The 19146-nt window shown below is 38.4% G+C and overlaps 1 protein-coding gene across 1 annotated transcript; it reads left to right on the forward strand.

Annotated features, from left to right (window-relative positions):
- Nucleotides 1–2779: 2779 nt before the first annotated feature.
- Nucleotides 2780–18363, forward strand: LOC131302561 (vacuolar protein sorting-associated protein 35A-like). The gene is made up of 22 exons (XM_058329259.1): nt 2780–3051; nt 3186–3282; nt 3409–3532; nt 5150–5335; nt 7072–7159; nt 7406–7462; nt 7571–7660; nt 7745–7867; nt 9476–9550; nt 9623–9682; nt 11014–11130; nt 11603–11842; nt 11924–11989; nt 12200–12289; nt 13447–13536; nt 15704–15793; nt 16239–16307; nt 16392–16472; nt 16631–16738; nt 16820–16923; nt 17453–17566; nt 17655–18363. The coding sequence occupies exons 1-22, from the start codon at nt 2959–2961 to the stop codon at nt 17863–17865; spliced, it is 2373 nt and encodes a 790-aa protein (XP_058185242.1). The 5' UTR covers nt 2780–2958; the 3' UTR covers nt 17866–18363.
- The last annotated feature ends 783 nt before the right edge of the window (nt 18364–19146 follow it).

Consider the following 19146-nt stretch of genomic DNA (forward strand, 5'->3'; position numbering starts at 1 on the left):
CTCACCTCAGTTGCTACAGTAAAAGCAATTGTAGAATTTCAGTTCTTGTTTCATCATGGGAGACCTCTCTAGTCTCTTCTGTACTAGAAGTGCTAAAGGTGGTTGTAGTATTACCATGTGTTTGTTTAGTTTATGGTTTAAAAGCTTTCATCCACCCATTCTTTGTTGAACTTCATGGTTTAATATATACTTGTCTCCCTAATGGCCGTCCTTGTGCCTTCTCTCTTCAGCCTCAAACCTCAAGGTTTGTTTTCACCTTTTGCTTATTCACTTTTCTCATTCTTTTTGCGTGCTTTCTGAATGAGAATGCTTTGGTTGTAGAACTGAAAGGAGCATATCTGGAGCAGCCAGCCAAACTGTTACTTGAACATGCCTGGAAGCAGTGTCCCTTCCTTGGTTTGTGGGGGATTTAGTATCCACTTCGATGCCTTTGGACTTGCTTGTGTTGTTTTAAGTTTGTCTTACCTTGTTGAATGAATTATGAACACTCCGTTTGCTTATTGTACTGGTCTAAAAACATAAAAAGCTTGATGGATGAACCTTCTGGTTTGGCTGTTCCTCGTCGTGTGCAAACTACGGCCATGTAACTTCTGAAGCTGGTTTTTTCCTGTAATGCATGATACGTTGCTTGATGGTGCCTAGGGCCGTAAACGAACTGAATCGAGTTGAATCCTGTTAAGTTTGGCTCGGGTTCGTTAAGGTATGAGTTCGGCTCGAGTTCGATTCAAGCCTGAACAACTTGGCTCGAGTTCGGCTCGTTAAAATTTTTCATGGCTCGGGTTCGGCTCGGTTGGGTTTGTTAAGGTAATAGTCTGGCTCGAGTTCGGCTCGGGTTCGATTCGAACTTGTACATCTTGGCTCGAATTAGGCTCGTTAAACTCAAATGAATCAAGTCAAGCCGAATCTAAGTTTGAATTGAGCTCGTCAAGACTCAGGTTTGGTTCGGCTCAGTTCATTAAACTCAAGCGAACCCAAACTCTCTCATTGATTGTATAGAATTTGGGAGAAAAATAAGTATTGAATTATATATACAACCTTAAAAAATTTACATTTACAAATAGACCCCTATTGAATTATTAATTAAATTTAAGTATAGGTTCGTGAACCTAACTGAGCTGACTACCGTTAGGCTCAGGTTCGGCTCATTTACGGAATGAGCTTAGAATTGAGGTTCAGGTTCAGTTCGTTTAGCAGACGAATCGAACTCGAACAAGCTCTTGCCGAACCGAGCCTCGAACAGTTTGCAAATGGCTCAGTTCATTTACGGCCTTAAATTTATTGGTGCCGAATATCAAACGATATACAACTCTTATGCCGCTATCTCCAAATTCCTTTTAGAGTTTTAGTACTCATCTGTTAGCATGGAAAGGATTGATTGTTAATGTTTGCCCATATGTGCTAGGGAATTGGATGGAGGATTGTGCCCCTGGTGAAAGTCTCAAATCTGGGTGCACGAGGGAATTGGGTGGAATTCGATTTGCGCTAGGGCTTCAAATACAAATCTGGTATGGGGAAGAAGGAAAATAATATAAAAGAAAAGAAAAAAAAAGGGAATGTAATAGAGTATAGGTAAAATAGAAAGTATTGGTACCGTGTTGAAAATGATGGATAGCAAAATGTAAACTGTTCACTAGCATTTTTAGATCAAATTTTACATGCTCTAAGAGCATCTCCATTTCTTCTTCTTTCTGTTTTTTTTGCTCGGCAAGCATCTCCATTTCTTGCTCTTTTTAATCGACTCATAACCAAAATCTAGGTAAACTCTTCTAAATGTACTATAACCATTGTCTCAAAATGTATTACCAGATTGAGTTTTACTCAACATTTTTATCAAAGGAAACTCAAATTTTCACTCAAAACTTTCATATTGTCTTAGGCTAAGAGCCTAGGACTCTAGTTAGTAACAGCATCTTCCGTTCTTACAATTTTTAATTTACTCAGAACCAAAATCTGAGAAAAATCATTCTAAATGCACTCTAATCATTGATGCTAACTTATAGTAGTATCAGATAAGTTTTGCACAATTTTTACTCAAATTTTTGAAGGCTTGTTTTGTTCTTCATAATTTTACATCTATGTCATTAATAAAGCTTTTATTAAAAAATTTGTAAATATGTTTTGATTTGTCCACTGGGTACTTCATATGAGATAAAGATTTTGCTCAAATTTTAGGAGTACTCAAATTTGAGCAATGGCCAAAGATGCTCTAACCAATGTAGGGGTAGAGGATTGCTTTTCCCAGATTTTGAATTTTGGGTTTTTTTTTTTTTTTTGTGGGCCGTAGAGTTTTTACGCCTCATTCGTTTAAATTTAATTATTTTATTCGTTTTGTGTGTTTTGTTTCTCTTTTTTGAATTTTTGTTAGATTCGAATAATAATTTTTGAATTAATAACCCGTCTTGACAACAGGAGTCTAAAAAGTACAAAATTATGATTGAAAAGCAAAACAAAGTTCACTAAAGACCAAAAAAGTATTAAACATGCTGTTTAATTCGTCTAAAGTGCTATCTTATTTGAATTTTTTCAACATTGATCCATATTTGTGTACTGGGACTTTTTCGATTCTTCTCGTCGAAACGAACGACTAACTTTAAAAATTACGACGAAAAACTAAATAAAAATTTACAAAAAGTAAAAAATATAAAAATTAATTTCAAACTTATAAATTTACAGAAATGCAGCGCATCAAGTACTTGTAGATACTGAGTATCTAGTAGTAGTACGGAGTAGAATTTATCGATTTTATGCTGCAACGTAACCTTGGGTACATTTTCTACGAAACTCCGTGAGTGTTTGTTTAATTTTTTCTTCCTTCCAAAAGGAGCGAGCGAAAGACTGACAGGCAGTCGAGAAGGAAATAGGCAACAGGTCAAACGCAACGTTGCTCGATCGGAACTAGCCACTCTCGGGGAGAGAGAGAGAGAGAGAGAGAGAGAGAGAGAGAGAGAGAGAGAGAGAATGATCTCCGACGGTGTTGAAGACGAAGACAAATGGCTGGCGTCTGGGATCGCCGGCCTTCAACAGAACGCCTTCTACATGCATCGCGCCCTGGTAATTCCTTTCTCTCTATCTCTCACACACCCGACTCCCATCAATTCTCTCCTTCTCTCTCTATACATATACATATCGATGCATATACATCGTTCTACGTGAAGTAAACCCTAATTCGGATCGATTTACATCAGGACTCGAACAATCTGAGGGACGCCCTCAAGTACTCCGCCCAGATGCTCTCCGAGCTTCGTACTTCACGCCTTTCCCCTCACAAATACTACGAGCTTTGTAAGCTGTCGTTGCCTATTAACTGTTTCTGATTTTTCTTTCGCCTGCTCGATCCACAGAGTTTATTATCATATTTTGCACTTGATCTCCAATTGACTAGCATAATGTGTTTGTTTGATTCACTAGACATGAGGGCGTTTGATGAATTGAGAAAGCTGGAGATGTTTTTCAAGGAGGAGACTCGGCGGGGCTGCTCTATTATTGATCTGTACGAGCTTGTGCAGCACGCTGGTAACATTTTGCCCAGATTGTAAGTGACAATTACATTGCACTCCCTATTATTTTTATTCGGTATTCATCATTTGGTGTTGTTTCTTAATATGGGTCCGATTTTGTTCCAAAGTGGATGATGACTTTCTGCAAGGTGCGCTCTTGTAGAATTGAAATGTGAATGGCTCATTTGAGTGAAATGATTGATTACGTTAACTATTTCCTGTTTGTTTGAAAAAGTGAGTTGGTACATGTTGGTTACTTACATTGATTTTGGAAAAGAGAAATGAAACGAGGGCTTAAATTTAAAAAACAGAAGGCGATAAAGAAGCAGAGGTTTGATTAGGACCCAACAAACAATGGGACGCACTTTGGGCTCCAAGTGATATTTTCGGTTTATGAAGCTGAATTTCTTCAAATTGAGTGTTTTTGATGCAATAGATCCACATGGTCAACTCGATTGAGAGTTATATATGCAAATGAACAAACACACACACGTACAGAGATGTGAAATGAGAATGGCTTGTTTGAGTGAAACAATGACCATCTTTACTGTTTCCTGTTTGTTTGAAAAAGTAAGCTGGTTCATGTTGGTTACATTTATTTTGGAACAGAGAAATGAAACTGAGGGTTTAAAATTTAAAAGTAGGAAGTGATAGAGAAGCAAAGGTTTGAATGGGACCCAACAAACAACGGAACAAACTTTGGGCTCCAAGTGGTATTTTCCGTTTTATGAAGCTGAATTTCTTCAAATACCTGAGTGATTTTGATGCAAATATACCGACATGGTTCAACTCGATATATATATATATATATATATATATATATATATATATATATGAACACACACAGATAGATATGGATGCATATGTGTTTGTACAAACCTCACTTCTCATGTTATAATTTTCCGGTTGTGCACCCTTTAGGCAATAACCAACAGGGGAGAATCATGTTAGTTACTCGTCTACTGAATGATTGTGTGTTCTGGCACGATAGAAATGGTTGTATCCTTGATATTTCACGGTTTTCGCCCAAGGGTGTGGTCAATTGTATGATGGACTAATTGGATGCCTCTTTTTATGCTGTGAGTTTCAAGGGAGACCTATTCAAATTATCATTGTCATTTGTCTTAACCGACTTTATGGTATATGTAGTTTGTTAAAACCATCATGCCATAATTATCCCAAATGTTTATGTATTTCATACTGATAAAAACTTCCATTTGAGTACTCCTCATACCAGCGTTTTTTGTTTTTTAAATTGCTGTATGCTTGCTTGCCTGATTCTTGATTATAAATAACTGCTTTTATCATTTCTGCTGTTAGAGTCTTAGAGATATGCTCTACTCTGCAAAAATTGGTCTGGGAAAGATTGTCTGAGCTTCCTTTGCTGCATTCCAGTTCAAAAGTGGTTTTAGATGCCCCATATATTTATGTGTTTAACAGTAAGGCAGTTGACAAATTTCATGTTCCCATAAAATTCACTCCTGTTTCTTTTTAGGCCGAATGTGTTTTTGGTTTAATTTTTCGGCTGTTCTATAGAGACATTGGCTTTTCCACTTTTTAGGTTACTGTGTTTTTTTTGTGTTAAATTTTTGCCTGCGAAAAATTTTGTGCTCTTTGTTTCTGAGGTATTTTTATGCATTGTTTTTTATCAGGTATCTCCTTTGTACAGTTGGATCTGTGTACATCAAGTCTAAGGAAGCTCCTGCGAAGGATGTCCTTAAGGATCTTGTGGAAATGTGCCGTGGCATACAACACCCTATACGTGGGCTTTTTTTGAGGAGTTATCTTTCTCAGGTCAGCAGGGATAAATTACCAGATATTGGTTCCGAATATGAAGGGTAAGGAAATCAGGTGGTCACCTTTTTCTACTTTATTGTGAATTTAGGTGGAAGAATTATTCAACTTTGATACTGAATGGATCAAAATGTTGGTTGTTCAGCGGAAGGGAAATTGCTTTTCTCCCTTAGAGCATCCCCAATGGGGATGTAAAACCAAGTGCTATAGTTATAATACAACCCAGATGTGAAAAAAATTGCTCCAATGGGGATGTAAAATAGCAATTTTGGAGATGGAAAATAGCACAAATGGAAAGGGAGATGTATATTTACATCTCCTTTTGGCTGCAGCTATAAATTACAGGTCATCAAACATCATCCAATCCAACTGAAATACCAGAAAAAATGAACAACCGGAGTTACCTGTTATCGCTGGAAACTTGGCCAGAATTTGTTCCTCATCGCTGGTTTCTGCAAATCTTTGCCGGAGTGACCAAAAATTGCCGGAATCCAGTGAGAGAGAGAGAGAGGTGAGAGAGGAAGAGAGAGGGATCTCGCCGATGAGAGACAAAGATATCAACGGAACAGTCGGTGATCATCTCCCCTAGGGTTTCAGTCGCTCCGTTAACGGGAGAAAGAGAGATCAACGGCAGAGAGAGAGAGAGAGAGAGAGAGAGAGAGAGGGGTTTCATCTCCTCTGGTTCGTAGAGGGAGGGAGGGAGGGAGGGAGGGAGGGAGGGTGGGGGGTTTCACTGATTTCGTTCGTAGACAGAGTGAGAGAGAGTAAAGTTTTTTTTTTTTTAAAGATAGGGAGAGTAAAGTTGAGTTGTTGATATGGACAGGACTGTGGTTTGAGCCGACCGTTGATCATCAGCCCAACTGATCTTTTGCCCATTGATCAACGGATCAATTCAGCAACGGGCTTTTATTTTTCATACCTATAAATGGGTGTTTTTAACAAGATTTCCACGACAAAAAATTTCTCCATTCTCTGCAAACATCCTCCAAAAAAAATAGTGTGTCAATTATGGCAGAGGAAAGTTGTAGTGCGAGAGGAAAATCGTTCACCTCTGATTAAGATGAAGCAATTCGGAATAATTTTTTTTTTTTAAGTCCTCGATTATCGGATACCAAAATTATTTTTCAACGGAAGTAGTACTTGAATTAGGGTTAAGAAAGTTGAGGAAAATTAAGGAGGAGGAAAAATTAGGTAATTATCCATCCTTTTTTACATCTCACCATTGGATAGGAGTAGGTTCTATTTTACATCCAACTAATTTTTAACCACTTTTTACATCTAAAATAACTATCCATCCCCTTCTAAAATACATCCCCATTGGGGATGCTCTTATGGTGCTATCATGTAGCAGGATGACCATATTCTCTGCCACTACTTTCTTGGGAGTTTCGTGAAATGTATTGGCTAAACACTTTCCAATTTGGTGCTTTCGAGCACCAAATTAACTTCTTTGTACTTGGAGTATTATTGAGTATAGTTGATGCCATGTTTGAATCGATGGGGGCAAGTATCATCAATTATGTAACCTATTGACATGGGTTTAGTAGACAAAATATCTTAGCTTGTGACCTACGAATACTAGAAAGGAAAGAAATGGACAAGCCGCCATTAATGCTGTTTCAGTGTCATGACTCTTGATTGTTTTTGCTCGTTTGATATTCCTCATGAATGATATGTTCTTTTGTTGATAGTAAAAGTTCGTTTTACATTCTTAATCTGGTATTAGTTTACTGGGTAGGGTGTGAACCTGATCTGTGTGAGCTTTCCATAACTCCTGCAGGGATGCTGACACTGTCATGGACGCCGTGGAGTTCGTCCTCCAGAACTTCACAGAGATGAACAAACTATGGGTGCGGATGCATCATCAGGTTCGTTCAAATTTCTAGAATGTGTCCACTTTCATGCATGAACCTGCATGGCATTTTCTGAAAAAAACAACAAAAACAAATGCTTAGGCATGTATGGTGCTGTGGTGCTTGCATGCCATCAAGGTTAAAAAGTATCAATCACGAGGGCATGATTTCTGGTCATGCAGGTATTATAGTGGTTGTCAATCATTCATACTCTTTGCTGATCTTGAGTTGAGGATAGCAATCGGACTTTCTGGTCTGCAGGGACCTGCTCGGGAGAAGGAGAGACGAGAAAAGGAAAGGAGTGAGCTTCGCGATCTTGTAAGATCAGTGACCTGGAATCAGCTTATATTTTTCCACATTGGCCATAGAAGTGTGTAGGTATGCGCTTACAACAGTTTGAACTTCAAGCTTTTCATGTTTCATTAGGTTGGGAAGAACCTGCACGTCCTCAGTCAGATTGAAGGTGTTGACCTTGATATGTACAGAGAAACTGTGCTTCCCAGAGTCTTGGAGCAGGTTTGATCTGTTTATACCTCATTCGTTTTGGTTTTGGGAAGAGGTGTAAAATAGTTGAATTTTCCTCTCAATCACTTTTGGCAGGTCGTCAATTGTAAAGATGAGCTTGCCCAATACTATTTGATGGATTGCATAATTCAAGTATTTCCTGACGAGTACCACTTGCAGACGCTTGAAATCTTGTTGGCTGCTTGCCCCCAGCTTCAGGTAGTAACACATTTCATCGATTCGTTGTATAACTACTATGTGTGCCATGGATGACATTACTTTCGTTTCTTTCTTCTTTTTTTTACTAATTGTGCTGCCACTTCTTTTCTTTAAGTTTTAGCATTTTCATTTTCATGTTTAGATTATTGGTTTTATGATTTATGTGGCTATATGATTTGTGCACTTTCCGGAGAGTTGATGCATGGTGTCTGCTTTGAACCATGGAGATAAACAATTAGGATGTGTTCCATGCTTACAATTCCTAAAAGATTTCTAATTAGTCGTATGGATTCTATGGAATGTACAGTCAGGCCAGTGTCATTCCCAAATAAGGGGCTGATTGGACTATACTCCTTATTGAGACTGCAATCGAATTGAGAAAAAAATAGTATAAAGGGCCAACTCTTCTTGTTGCGCCTCTATTATCCCAGGTTTCACTGGGCAAAATTTTCTTGAGATTTTAAATCTTGAGGATCCCCATGGAGAATTATCTTGTCCCATGGCACATGGGTTGGGGCGGGCCGACATGTTATGGAATAACTTCTGCAGCCCAGTGACTGAAATGCTCCCCTCAGGATTGTTTCCTGGGCAGGGTTACCTGGATCGCGTATCATTGTGGTACGTTGAATGGGAGCAGGATTGCAGTATGCCATACACTTCGGAACGCGGTCCGATGGGGGTAGGCTCCTTCAGATCATTGTTTGGAACGAAATTAGTTCGTTCTGAATGTCCAACATTTTGCAGATATTTTTTGTATTATTACTTAGTAGCATCTATATATGACACTGTAGTCTGTACTTATTAATTTATGATGATTTTTTTGTTATATGAGAGTGTCTTTATCATCTGTATGCCATTTTATCTTCGGATTGGCAGAATACCTGTATCAATTCGCCATCGATCCCTGATTTGGATCGTTTTATCCAGATTGCAATTTGTACCTTACAGTGAATTGTGGTAACCCTGTTCCTGGGATTCCAGGATAAGTTATCCTGCCTGTTCCTATTCTTGAAACAAACTTTTCCTTGAAGGCATACATTTGTTCATTGATGAATTGCTTGCGCCCTTTATGATGGTTTCTTTTTGTTAGCCGTCTATGCTGATAAGTCTTTTTTTGTTTGTTTTTCCTTCTTCTCCTTTTGTTGTTTTTGCCCCCTTCAAAGTGAACATTCTATTTTTATCTGGTTTATTAGATGACCCTCCTTGATATATGAAATTCCTTGAAGTGTATTTGTATGCATTCTATTGGTCTGAGAAGTCTTAATGCACCTCATCCCCATGTCTGAGGGTGTTTTTGTGCTTCGCTTACCCTTCAATGCAAGGGAGCTATTGTATCACTGTATCGTAGTAGGGAGAATATATTTTCTTCAATCTTTTTTTAGATAAAGTTTCTATATTGTCATCATTTAAACAATTCAAGAAGGTTGTCCTTGAGATAAAAGAGATCAAGCTCTTTCTAAGAGCAAGGCCATCTCCTATGATGGATTTTCAGATTTATTGGAGAATATAATTGTTTCATCATTTATGATTTTGCATCACAAACATCTGACCCATGTTGTTGGACTATAAGCAGCATAATTTTTCCCTGGTTACTTCTGTATATCTCAGCCGTCCGTTGATATCAAGACAGTGCTTTCGCGGTTAATGGAAAGGTTGTCAAATTATGCTGCTTCAAGTACAGAAGTGAGTAATGGAATGCTGTACTCCTGGCTTCAGAGTAGTAATAGGGGTACTGATGATGATTTTATGTTGCAGGTGTTACCTGAATTCTTACAAGTAGAAGCCTTTGCAAAACTGAACAATTACATAGGGAAGGTAAATCTTGCTTACCTTCAAATAATCCAGGGATTTGTATCTTGTCATTAAAACCTTGTTGACCATGGAAACTGGTTTGGTATAATCACTTGATTTTGTTTACTATTTTTTATTTATTTCAACACTCAGTGAAGCTGCTGTGAATAAGTTTTGAAGTATACTTTAGTGAGCTTCCTAGCTCTTTTAGGTTTTAGGTTTTATACTTGAAATGAAAAACCTCCCACTCATTTTTGCCTGCTTGATTGACTCCACTCTTGTGCCAGACAGCTTCTATTTCTATGATTACATCCATGAAGGCCTTCCCCTGCTCCCAGCTCCTACTTCTATGTTGAAAACAATGAAAAGGAACACCAAGGAGGACCAAAGAAACTAGAAGACTGCTCATTAAATAGCTAAAAAGTAGGTGCAAGTTCTTAGATCACTACAGTGCACTTGGTGTTCTGCGATTGATGGTGGAAGTGAGCCCCATGCACGGACTATAAGACTGCAGCCTAACATCCAACACCCAAATTTGCTTGATGATTAGCTAAATAAGTCCCGAGTACTGCTATTGGTACCGACGGTACTGAAGGGAAAATGTACTGACGGCCACCGGACGGCCGTCTCCGGCCACTGGATGGCCAATCCGAGCCGTCCAAAAATTTTTAAAAACAAAACCGAGTGGGCCTACGCGAGAATCAATGGCATCCGAGGTGTGTAGGGTACTTGATCTGAGCACCCCTTTTTCGTCTATATATGTATATACGTGTATATACACGAAAAAGGGGTGCTCGGATCAAGTACCCTACACACCTCGGATGCCATTGATTCTCGCGTAGGCCCACTCGGTTTTATTTTTTAAAATTTTTGGACGGCTCGGATCGGCCGTCCGGTGGCCGGAGACGGCCGTCCGGTGGCCGGAGACGGCCGTCGGTACATTTTCCCTATGGTACCGTCGGTACCAATAGGATTTTCATTGTGTTACTCAATAGGCAATTGAGAGGAGAAAAGTTTACTTGAGTTAGCTGTTGTGTGGAATTTGTGTAACTCAATAGGCAATTGAGAGGAGAAAATGTTTACTTGAGTTGGCTGTTTTGTGGAATCAAAGTGAAGCTATATTTAGGCACCGGTCTGTTTCTGTAAATTGCTGTACATGAAACCATCCTTGCTTTAGCGTGGTTGTTCATGGTTGTATACTACCGAAGTTCTACTTTATGGTGATTCTGGTTTCTTCTCAGTTGACTATGTGAGCACTATCCTCCTCTGTACTTCAGTTTCTGCACTAATTGTTTGCAAAAATTGGATTTGAAACTCTCTCTTAATTCAAATTTGGTGGTTGTATTTCGTTGCAGGTGATTGAAGCACAGGTTGACATGCCTATCGCCGGAGCCGTGACTTTATATTCATCTCTTCTTACGTTTACACTTAACGTCCATCCTGATCGGCTTGATTATGTAGACCAAATATTGGTAGGTTTCTTTTCAGATTGCTCTCTCTCTCTCTGTCTCTCTCTCTCTCTCTCATACACACTGCCACACACACAGACACAATTGCACACTCATACACACAATGAGAGAGAAAAAAAACTTCTCATTATTGTATGTTGTGGTCTAGGCAGTCTGGAGAATTTTTGCTCAAAGTTGTGGGCAGAAATTTAAGCTGTATGCTTTGTGGAATTGTATTAGGCGTATTAGAAATTGGATTGCTTTTCGTGCGCTAATATTAAAGTGTTCTGAATCTTGAACTGGATATGTATACCCTTCTGAGAAAGGTGATGAACATTTTGAATGAACGTATCGAATGAGAGGTTTGGTGTGCGGAAGTTTGTGTTGTGTAAGTATGGGCACGCAGAATAAGAGGTTTGGTTTGGCACCCATCCTGTTTGGATTTTTTCAGATGGGCCTCAGTGCTAAGAAAAATTTCCTTCTTGATCTTCTGCAGGGAGCATGCGTTAAGAAACTCGCCGGGAAAGGAAAGCTGGATGACAGCAGAGCAACAAAACAGATTGTTTCACTTCTTAGTGCACCCTTGGAGAAATATAATGATATTGAGACTGCGCTGAAGCTTTCTAACTATCCTCGTGTCATGGAGCACCTTGACAATGGAACAAATAAAGTCATGGCAGGTGTTATCATTCAAAGCATCATGAAAAACAGGACTAGTATTTCTACTTCTGACAAGGTATGCTTTATTTACAATTTAGTCTGTTCTGAAATTTCTGAGAAACGTGCTTCTATTGTGTATAATTATTGGTCTTTGTAGGTTGAGGCATTGTTTGAATTAATAACTGGACTTATCAAAGATTCAGATGAGAATCTTCATGATGAGGTGATCCATATTTCTGCCATCTACTGTTAACTCTCGTTCGTTACAAGTTTATGCGAAAAACATGATCTATTTATAGTTCTGATAAAAAAATATTCCATATATAGTCTTAATCATTTCACTGCTTTTCCTTTGTTTTTGAGTATGAACCTAAGCCTTTTGCACTTACTGTTTTTTTTAAAAATGTCTTTGTACTTCATTTTTCTTCTTCAGATTGACGAGGAGGATTTCCATGAGGAGCAGAATTCGGTTTCACGTCTTATTCAAATGCTGTATAATGATGATCTGGAAGAGATGTTAAAGGTATTAATATACTCGTCTTTATCTTTTTCAAGTTTCTATAGATATTTGCTCCCATATAATCTCATATAGGGAGTTGATAACCATTTAAATTGTGAACTACTATGATGACCTTGTTTGATGTGCCTTTACAGTATAAACAGTTGCACTTCTGCAAAATTTACAGAACTCAGACATGTAATTCCCAAATGTGTCCATGTCCTAGTCTCTCTCTCCTCCTCCCCCATCATTTCTTTGATTGAAAAACTAATATATGTGTGTACATGCATATAAGAAGGAACATTGGGTGGAGAATGGCTGGTAATCGAAGAGCCCCCTTGGATAAAGAATACAGGAGGCAGAAACTTTTACTTGATGCACGACAGGAGTTTCACTTCTTTAACTAGTAATTTGAAAGTTGGTAAAACATGACGAGCTGCTATGTGCATGGTTATTCAATTACAGAAAGTCTACTGGCACAGCAAATCTGAGCACAGATTGTTCACAGATTTCTATGTGGGCCCCACTAAGGGTCCCACACAAGTGATCCGAGCCGTTCATTATGTTTAAAACATTTTTTCAAGGGCCCCCTCGAAAAATCAGCTCAATCCGATACCTATAAGTACTTGATCTAATCGTCTAACTTTTCGTTCTCTAAAAACTTGAATGAAAAGTTAGATGATTAAATCAAGCACTTATAGGTATCGGATTGAGCTGATTTTTCGCGGAGGCCAATGTTTTAAACATAATGAACGGCTCGGATCACTTGTGTGGGACCCGTAGTGGGCCTCACATAGAAATCTGTGCACAGATTTGCTGTGCCAGTAGACTGGTTTAATTAATTATTGGACAGATTCTTCCTTTCTCGTTCTGTAATGCTAGCCTGTTAGTCGTTGGCATGCCTGGCAAATAACCACATGGAGGTAATGGATGCCCTGTTGCCAACCCCAAGTGATTCTTACAAAGGCCTGTTGGCTTGAGTTTTAAGTTGTAGATTGACGCCTACTTCCTCATGCTTATTTTTGTCGATGACGTCCACATATCTACGCAGAAATCTTTGTTTATCTCTCTTGACTGTTTATTTGTGTACCCATAACTCTCTGTTTATGAATCTCAGTGCGGCAGAGCCTTTTGTGTCTTGTTTTAATGATGCTGACAATACCTTATCTGCTGCATGTCAGATTATATGTACTGTGAGGAAGCACATACTGACCGGAGGACCTAAGCGGCTTCCTTTCACTGTTCCTCCCCTTATTTTTAATGCTCTCAAGGTTTGATTATGCTTCAGTTTTACGATGTATTGCCGTATCATCTTACCGTATATTCGTATGGCCAGGCTATTCCCAATTCTCTTCATGATATGTATGGCTGCATGTAGGTCCTAAAGGACATTCTAAAACGTGATAGAGCACGTAATGTCATTAAAGAAGAGAGAAGCACAATAAGGTTTTTTCTTTTTCCGTTCACCCACAAAAAGTTAACCTTATGACTGGCATAGAACACTATAATAATTTTGCATGAGGTATGTAGACACAGTTTTTTTTCTTTTATCCCCTAAACTATTTAAGTTTTCTCTACTACATCCCTAAACTATCAATTTGGTGATTTCATCCCCTAAACTCTCTCTGTTACCCACGTGATCCAATCAATAACGGTTCTACCCATTTGGACGGAAAAGAGCCTCATGTGCGTATCACATGCAATCCAACCCAGAAGCTAGGGGTAAAATAGACATTTCAAGTCTCACACCTGATGAAAAGGAAAAAGCCCCTTTTCCTCCGATCAAAAGCTCCTCCCTCTCTGTCTCTCCTCTTTTCCTCCGATAGGGTTACGTTCATCCTTGCTCGGTTCGATTCTATCCTTGGTCGGTCCATCCTTGCTTGGTTCTGCATTTGTTTGTTTAGCAAAGCTGCTATTTTGCTACATTTTTTGCTGCTTAGATTATGAAATTGGTTCAGTTTCAAAGCTGAATCTGTCTTTGGTTCTGTTTCAACCCAGTTGCTGCATTTTGGTTCAAATCTGCACTGAAAAATGCAGCAAAAACAGAACCAATCTGCACTTTGAGTTGTATGTTTCAATGTATTTTCTGCAGTTTTCAGTGCAATTGAGTTGTATTTTCGTAGTACATAATATTAGGATCCGGCTTCTCTCTCTCTCTTGAAATATGAAATATGTACTAGATTAATCTCTCTCCTTACTGAAATATCTACAGGAATGCAAAGCTGAACAAACCAGATCAATAAATAGGGGATTTTGTTTTTCTTGTTCAATTTGGTTTCAAGAATTTGGGAGAACCTTTTTTTGTTGTTGTATTTTACTTCTTTAGTGGCTGTCGGAAAAAAGTAAAAGAAAGTTCATTGCGTGGAGGTTGCTTCTAAACTTGATTTCCATCCATGGTATTTCCACAGTCCTTTCGAAGATAATTTCAATGACAATATTTGTATTTAGGCTGATAAAAAAATATTGTATTTAGGCCTCAAAAGAAATTAATGGATGAATCTTCTCTTCCATGTGTATGAAATATGTGAACCATGGCGGAATCTTCTCTTCCATTCCCATCAATTTTTCTTTACCAGAGAGAGAGAGAGAGAGATCTGGGTTGCCAATAGGTCTCACAACCCTGGATTGTCTATTTTGCCCCTGTCGTATGGGTTGGGATCGCACGTGACTATCAGGTTAGGGAGTTTCCATCCAAAAACATGATGGGTGTTATCGATTGGATTAGATGGGTAACGGAGAGATAGTTAAGGGCATGAAATCACTAAATTGATAGTTTAGGGACGAAGTAGAGAAAACTTGCATAGTTTAGGGGATAAAAGAAAAAAAAAAAAACTCATGTAGACATGCTCATGCACATGTACGTGAGCGTGTGCTACTTTGTATGATTGTATCTATATGCAGATTCATTTTAGATCTTTAAATATGTAGACATGTAAGTTAATAACGACTCATCAGCTAAATTAGCTCAAATTTTGATGGTTGGAATGAGTTGTGTTTTGTAATTTCCGTAGTTTATGTATCATTCATGAATGTGGCTTTGTCAAGAAAAGCACAAGTTGTAGCTATGAGTTGAATTTGATGGAAACAATTTCCTGAGTTCCAGATTTAGCGATCAGTTATTTTTATTCTGCAGCATTAGTTTTCCAATGATATAGGCCAATGGTGCAATACTAGATATTTGGCTGTGGTGAGGATCAGATGTTAGTACAATATCTAGTAGAACAAGGCAGAGCAGTCAATGCTTAAATTCTTGTGCGATTCGGATGATGGAAGATTTATAAGGTTGTCAAACTCGAAGATTAAATATCTTTGATACATGATTGAAATTGCCGATTAGAAAATCATATACATGTAAAATGAATGCAAATGCATGGCTTGTGTATTTTATAAGATGAACCTCATTATGCCAACAGTTACACTGTGTTGCCTGTTGTGCAGTTGGTTAGACGACTGCAAGGCCAGGAGGAAAATACTGCTGGAGTAGAGGTAGCAACTGCACCAAAGAAAATTTTCCAGATTTTGAATCAGGTAAGCACTTACTTTTGAAAGTGGTTTGTATTGGTTTTTACATGTATCAATAAGGCCTTCAAGGTATATACTGCTGATTGGGTGTTATCACGATCTTGAAGCGCACAGTTGATTCTCCCTTTATCTACTTGGATATCTTTAGCTTGATCTTTGTATCAGTTCTGCATTTTCTGAGAGAGTTTAACATGTTATTACTGAGGTTGGAATTCAGTGGTGTTTGGGTATTCGAACTGTAAACCTGAAAAAAGGATTACATTGTCAAATGTTTTGAGTTACCTTTTTCATTCCTTTATTCTTTCATGCTCTTACGAGCTATATGTTCTTCTCATCTACTGTTAGGAATATCTAGCATCATTCTTTCTCTTGAAAAGTCACTCTTAATGTCTTATATAGGTCCATTGTTTCTCCTGCATTTTGTATCTAAATCATATGCTTTCTGCTTCAGACAATTGAGGCATTATCAACTCTTGCAGTACCTGAACTCGCATTGAGGTTATACTTGGAATGTGCGGAGGTAATCGAAAATACTGGGCCTTTAACCATTTTGACTGAAAGCAAAATCCTTTTTTGCTGACCTGTGCTTGCCTTGGTTCTGCAGGCTGCAAATGACTGTGATCTAGAACCTGTTGCCTATGAATTCTTCACCCAAGCATATATACTTTACGAAGAAGAAGTCTCGGTACTTGATAACTTCACTTCTGCTGTTGCCTCATATTCTCTTTTCTAGGAGCTTAATTGTTTTCCTTGGAGGTTTTCCGAACTATTCCTTTAGAGTCTGCAATGCATAGAGTTGATACTTATTTCTTCCTGCTTGTCTGCATATGAATGTTTTGATAGGATTCAAGGGCACAGGTGACTGCAATACATCTGATTATAGGTACCCTTCAAAGGATGCATGTATTTGGTGTTGAGAACAGGGATACATTAACACATAAAGCCACCGGGGTAACTATGCCAGCACATCGTGTATTCTTATTTCAGCTTATTTTGTTAAAAACCTTACATAATGCTTTCCCTTGTGAGCAGTATTCGGCAAAGCTTTTGAAAAAGCCTGATCAGTGCAGAGCTGTTTATGCATGTGCTCATCTGTTTTGGGTTGATGACTCCGATAGCATCAAGGATGGAGAAAGGTTACCCACACGCTCTGGCTTTCATAGAAACCTACAGCATGTGAGACAAGTGTCTGTTGTTGGAATGAAACAACCAACAAGAGAGACACAAACAAGAAATAAAAACAAGGATATGGCCACAAGGCTTACAACCCTTAATAATAGTTCTTAGTTGCAATCCTAACAAACCAAGAGTAGTTAAATACTTAAAAGGGTTAATAGAATATCAACAAGAACTAGTATTAATTCTTCGGGACCAATAAGTAAATAAAGAACAACCAAATCAACTCAAATCGGGAGAAGTAAAAATTCTTGGTTACCTTTCATAAAAAGTGCATGATTTCTAACATAACTTATACGATAATAAGAATAGTAAAAAGAAATTCTTATATTCCTGCTGCATCAGAATACCTGTTCATCTTCATGTCTCTGTCATGTGTTTAGGGATTGTTATGACCTATTTGTTCGTTTCACTGTGGCTAGGTCAAGTATTGTACCTAGTGATCCGTTGCTTGGTTTTTCATTGATTTGGTACTTTTTCCCTTGATAGGGTGTTGCTTTGCTTGAAACGTGCTTTGAGAATCGCAAATGCTGCTCAACAAATGGCCAATGCAACAAGAGGTAGCAGTGGATCCGTTTCTCTCTTCATCGAAATATTGAACAAGTAAGTATTTCCATTCTTGATCCTCTTTCCACTTTTTACTCTTGGAATTTATCGAACGGAAAACTGACCCCTTTATTGGTAATCTCAGGTATCTATATTTCTTTGAAAAGGGGAATTCAGAGATCAGTGTTTCTGCAATTGAGGGCTTGATTGAGTTAATAACAACTGAAATGCAAAGTGACAATACGACATCAGATCCAGCCGCAGATGCTTTCTTCGCGAGTACATTGAGATACATCCAGTTCCAGAAGCAGAAAGGGGGCGCCATGGGTGAGAAATACGAGGCCCTTAAGGTGTGATTAGCGGGATGAGAATCAACAATCGGGTATCAACATACTATTCTGATCAACATACTATTCTGTTCAATTGGAGGTTGAAAACGATATTCAAGCTTTTGATTGCATATACACTTGGAGAATAGGGCACGGGGCTGCTATATTTTTGGTGGAAGAAGTTGCCTTTCATGCCCTAGTTTGATGCAATGTGGAGCACAAGTGAACAGTAAAAGTCTGTATATGTTTAACCTACGTTGTCACGGATGTACTGCCTGTAGTTTCAGTACCGTTTGTAATGACACTACTGAATCAAGTGAGTAGTCATTTATTTGACCATGAAACGTCTCTGTTGTTTAAAGCATGGTAACTCTTCATACATGTCGTAATTTTAGTGGACTTCATCCTTTTGTTATTCCTTTCGATAGGAGGTGATAATGTGGCAGTCTGTTTTTTGTAAGTTGAGCGAGGCATTCTGAAACATATGTTTTCTGAAAGGTGATTTGTGCATCATTTTTCGTTCTCTATCTTTTCGTCTTCCTTTGCAGAACTAAATAAACTGTGCAATTGAATCCTCAATGCACATCAGAAAGGAATTCGAGGTTGGAATGCAGTTGCAGCGATAAAAACTCTTACTCGTTGATAAAATTCATGCATAGCATTTCATTTGTCACGAGGCCAGCCCATAGGTCTTGATCTTAAACTTGATCTGACAATCTGCACTTTCCCTCAGGAACGAGCAAGACTATCTTGGTGAAGCGATCCAGGATCTAATTTTGATCAGTTAACAGGGCTTTGCACAATTTGCCCCAGGAGTAGTGTTCTCTTTTGATTTTTCTTTTGGTACAGAATGGATAGGGTACTACATGGTTGCTTATTCAGTTATTCTGTCCCACCCAACACAAAACCTAAGTGGTGAAGAAACAGAACCGGGCCCTGGCTACAAGGGGTGTAGTGCACAATTTGAACAGTCTAAAAGTTTTTTTATTAGTCCATATTTGCTAAAAGTATCCTACAAATCTTACTTGTAGGATTTTTTTGAAGTTTGGACCGTTGATTATAGAGATGGATGGCTTAGATCGTATACTACACCTCTGTAATGCACCCGAAACAAGTAGTTGAGAAAAACTAGTTTTGGATTATTGTCTTTATTAAAAAAAATAGTTTTGGACATAAATTTTTACTTTTTAGATTTCTCTTCGTTGAGACGAACGAATAGTCGGCACAAAAAATAGACACAAAACTAACAAACATGAAAAATGTGAATAACAAGAAAAACATAATCCTCTTGGATTAGGGCCTGTTTTC

Source organism: Rhododendron vialii, chromosome 10a (assembly GCF_030253575.1).
Source record: "Rhododendron vialii isolate Sample 1 chromosome 10a, ASM3025357v1".
NCBI lineage: Eukaryota > Viridiplantae > Streptophyta > Magnoliopsida > Ericales > Ericaceae > Rhododendron > Rhododendron vialii.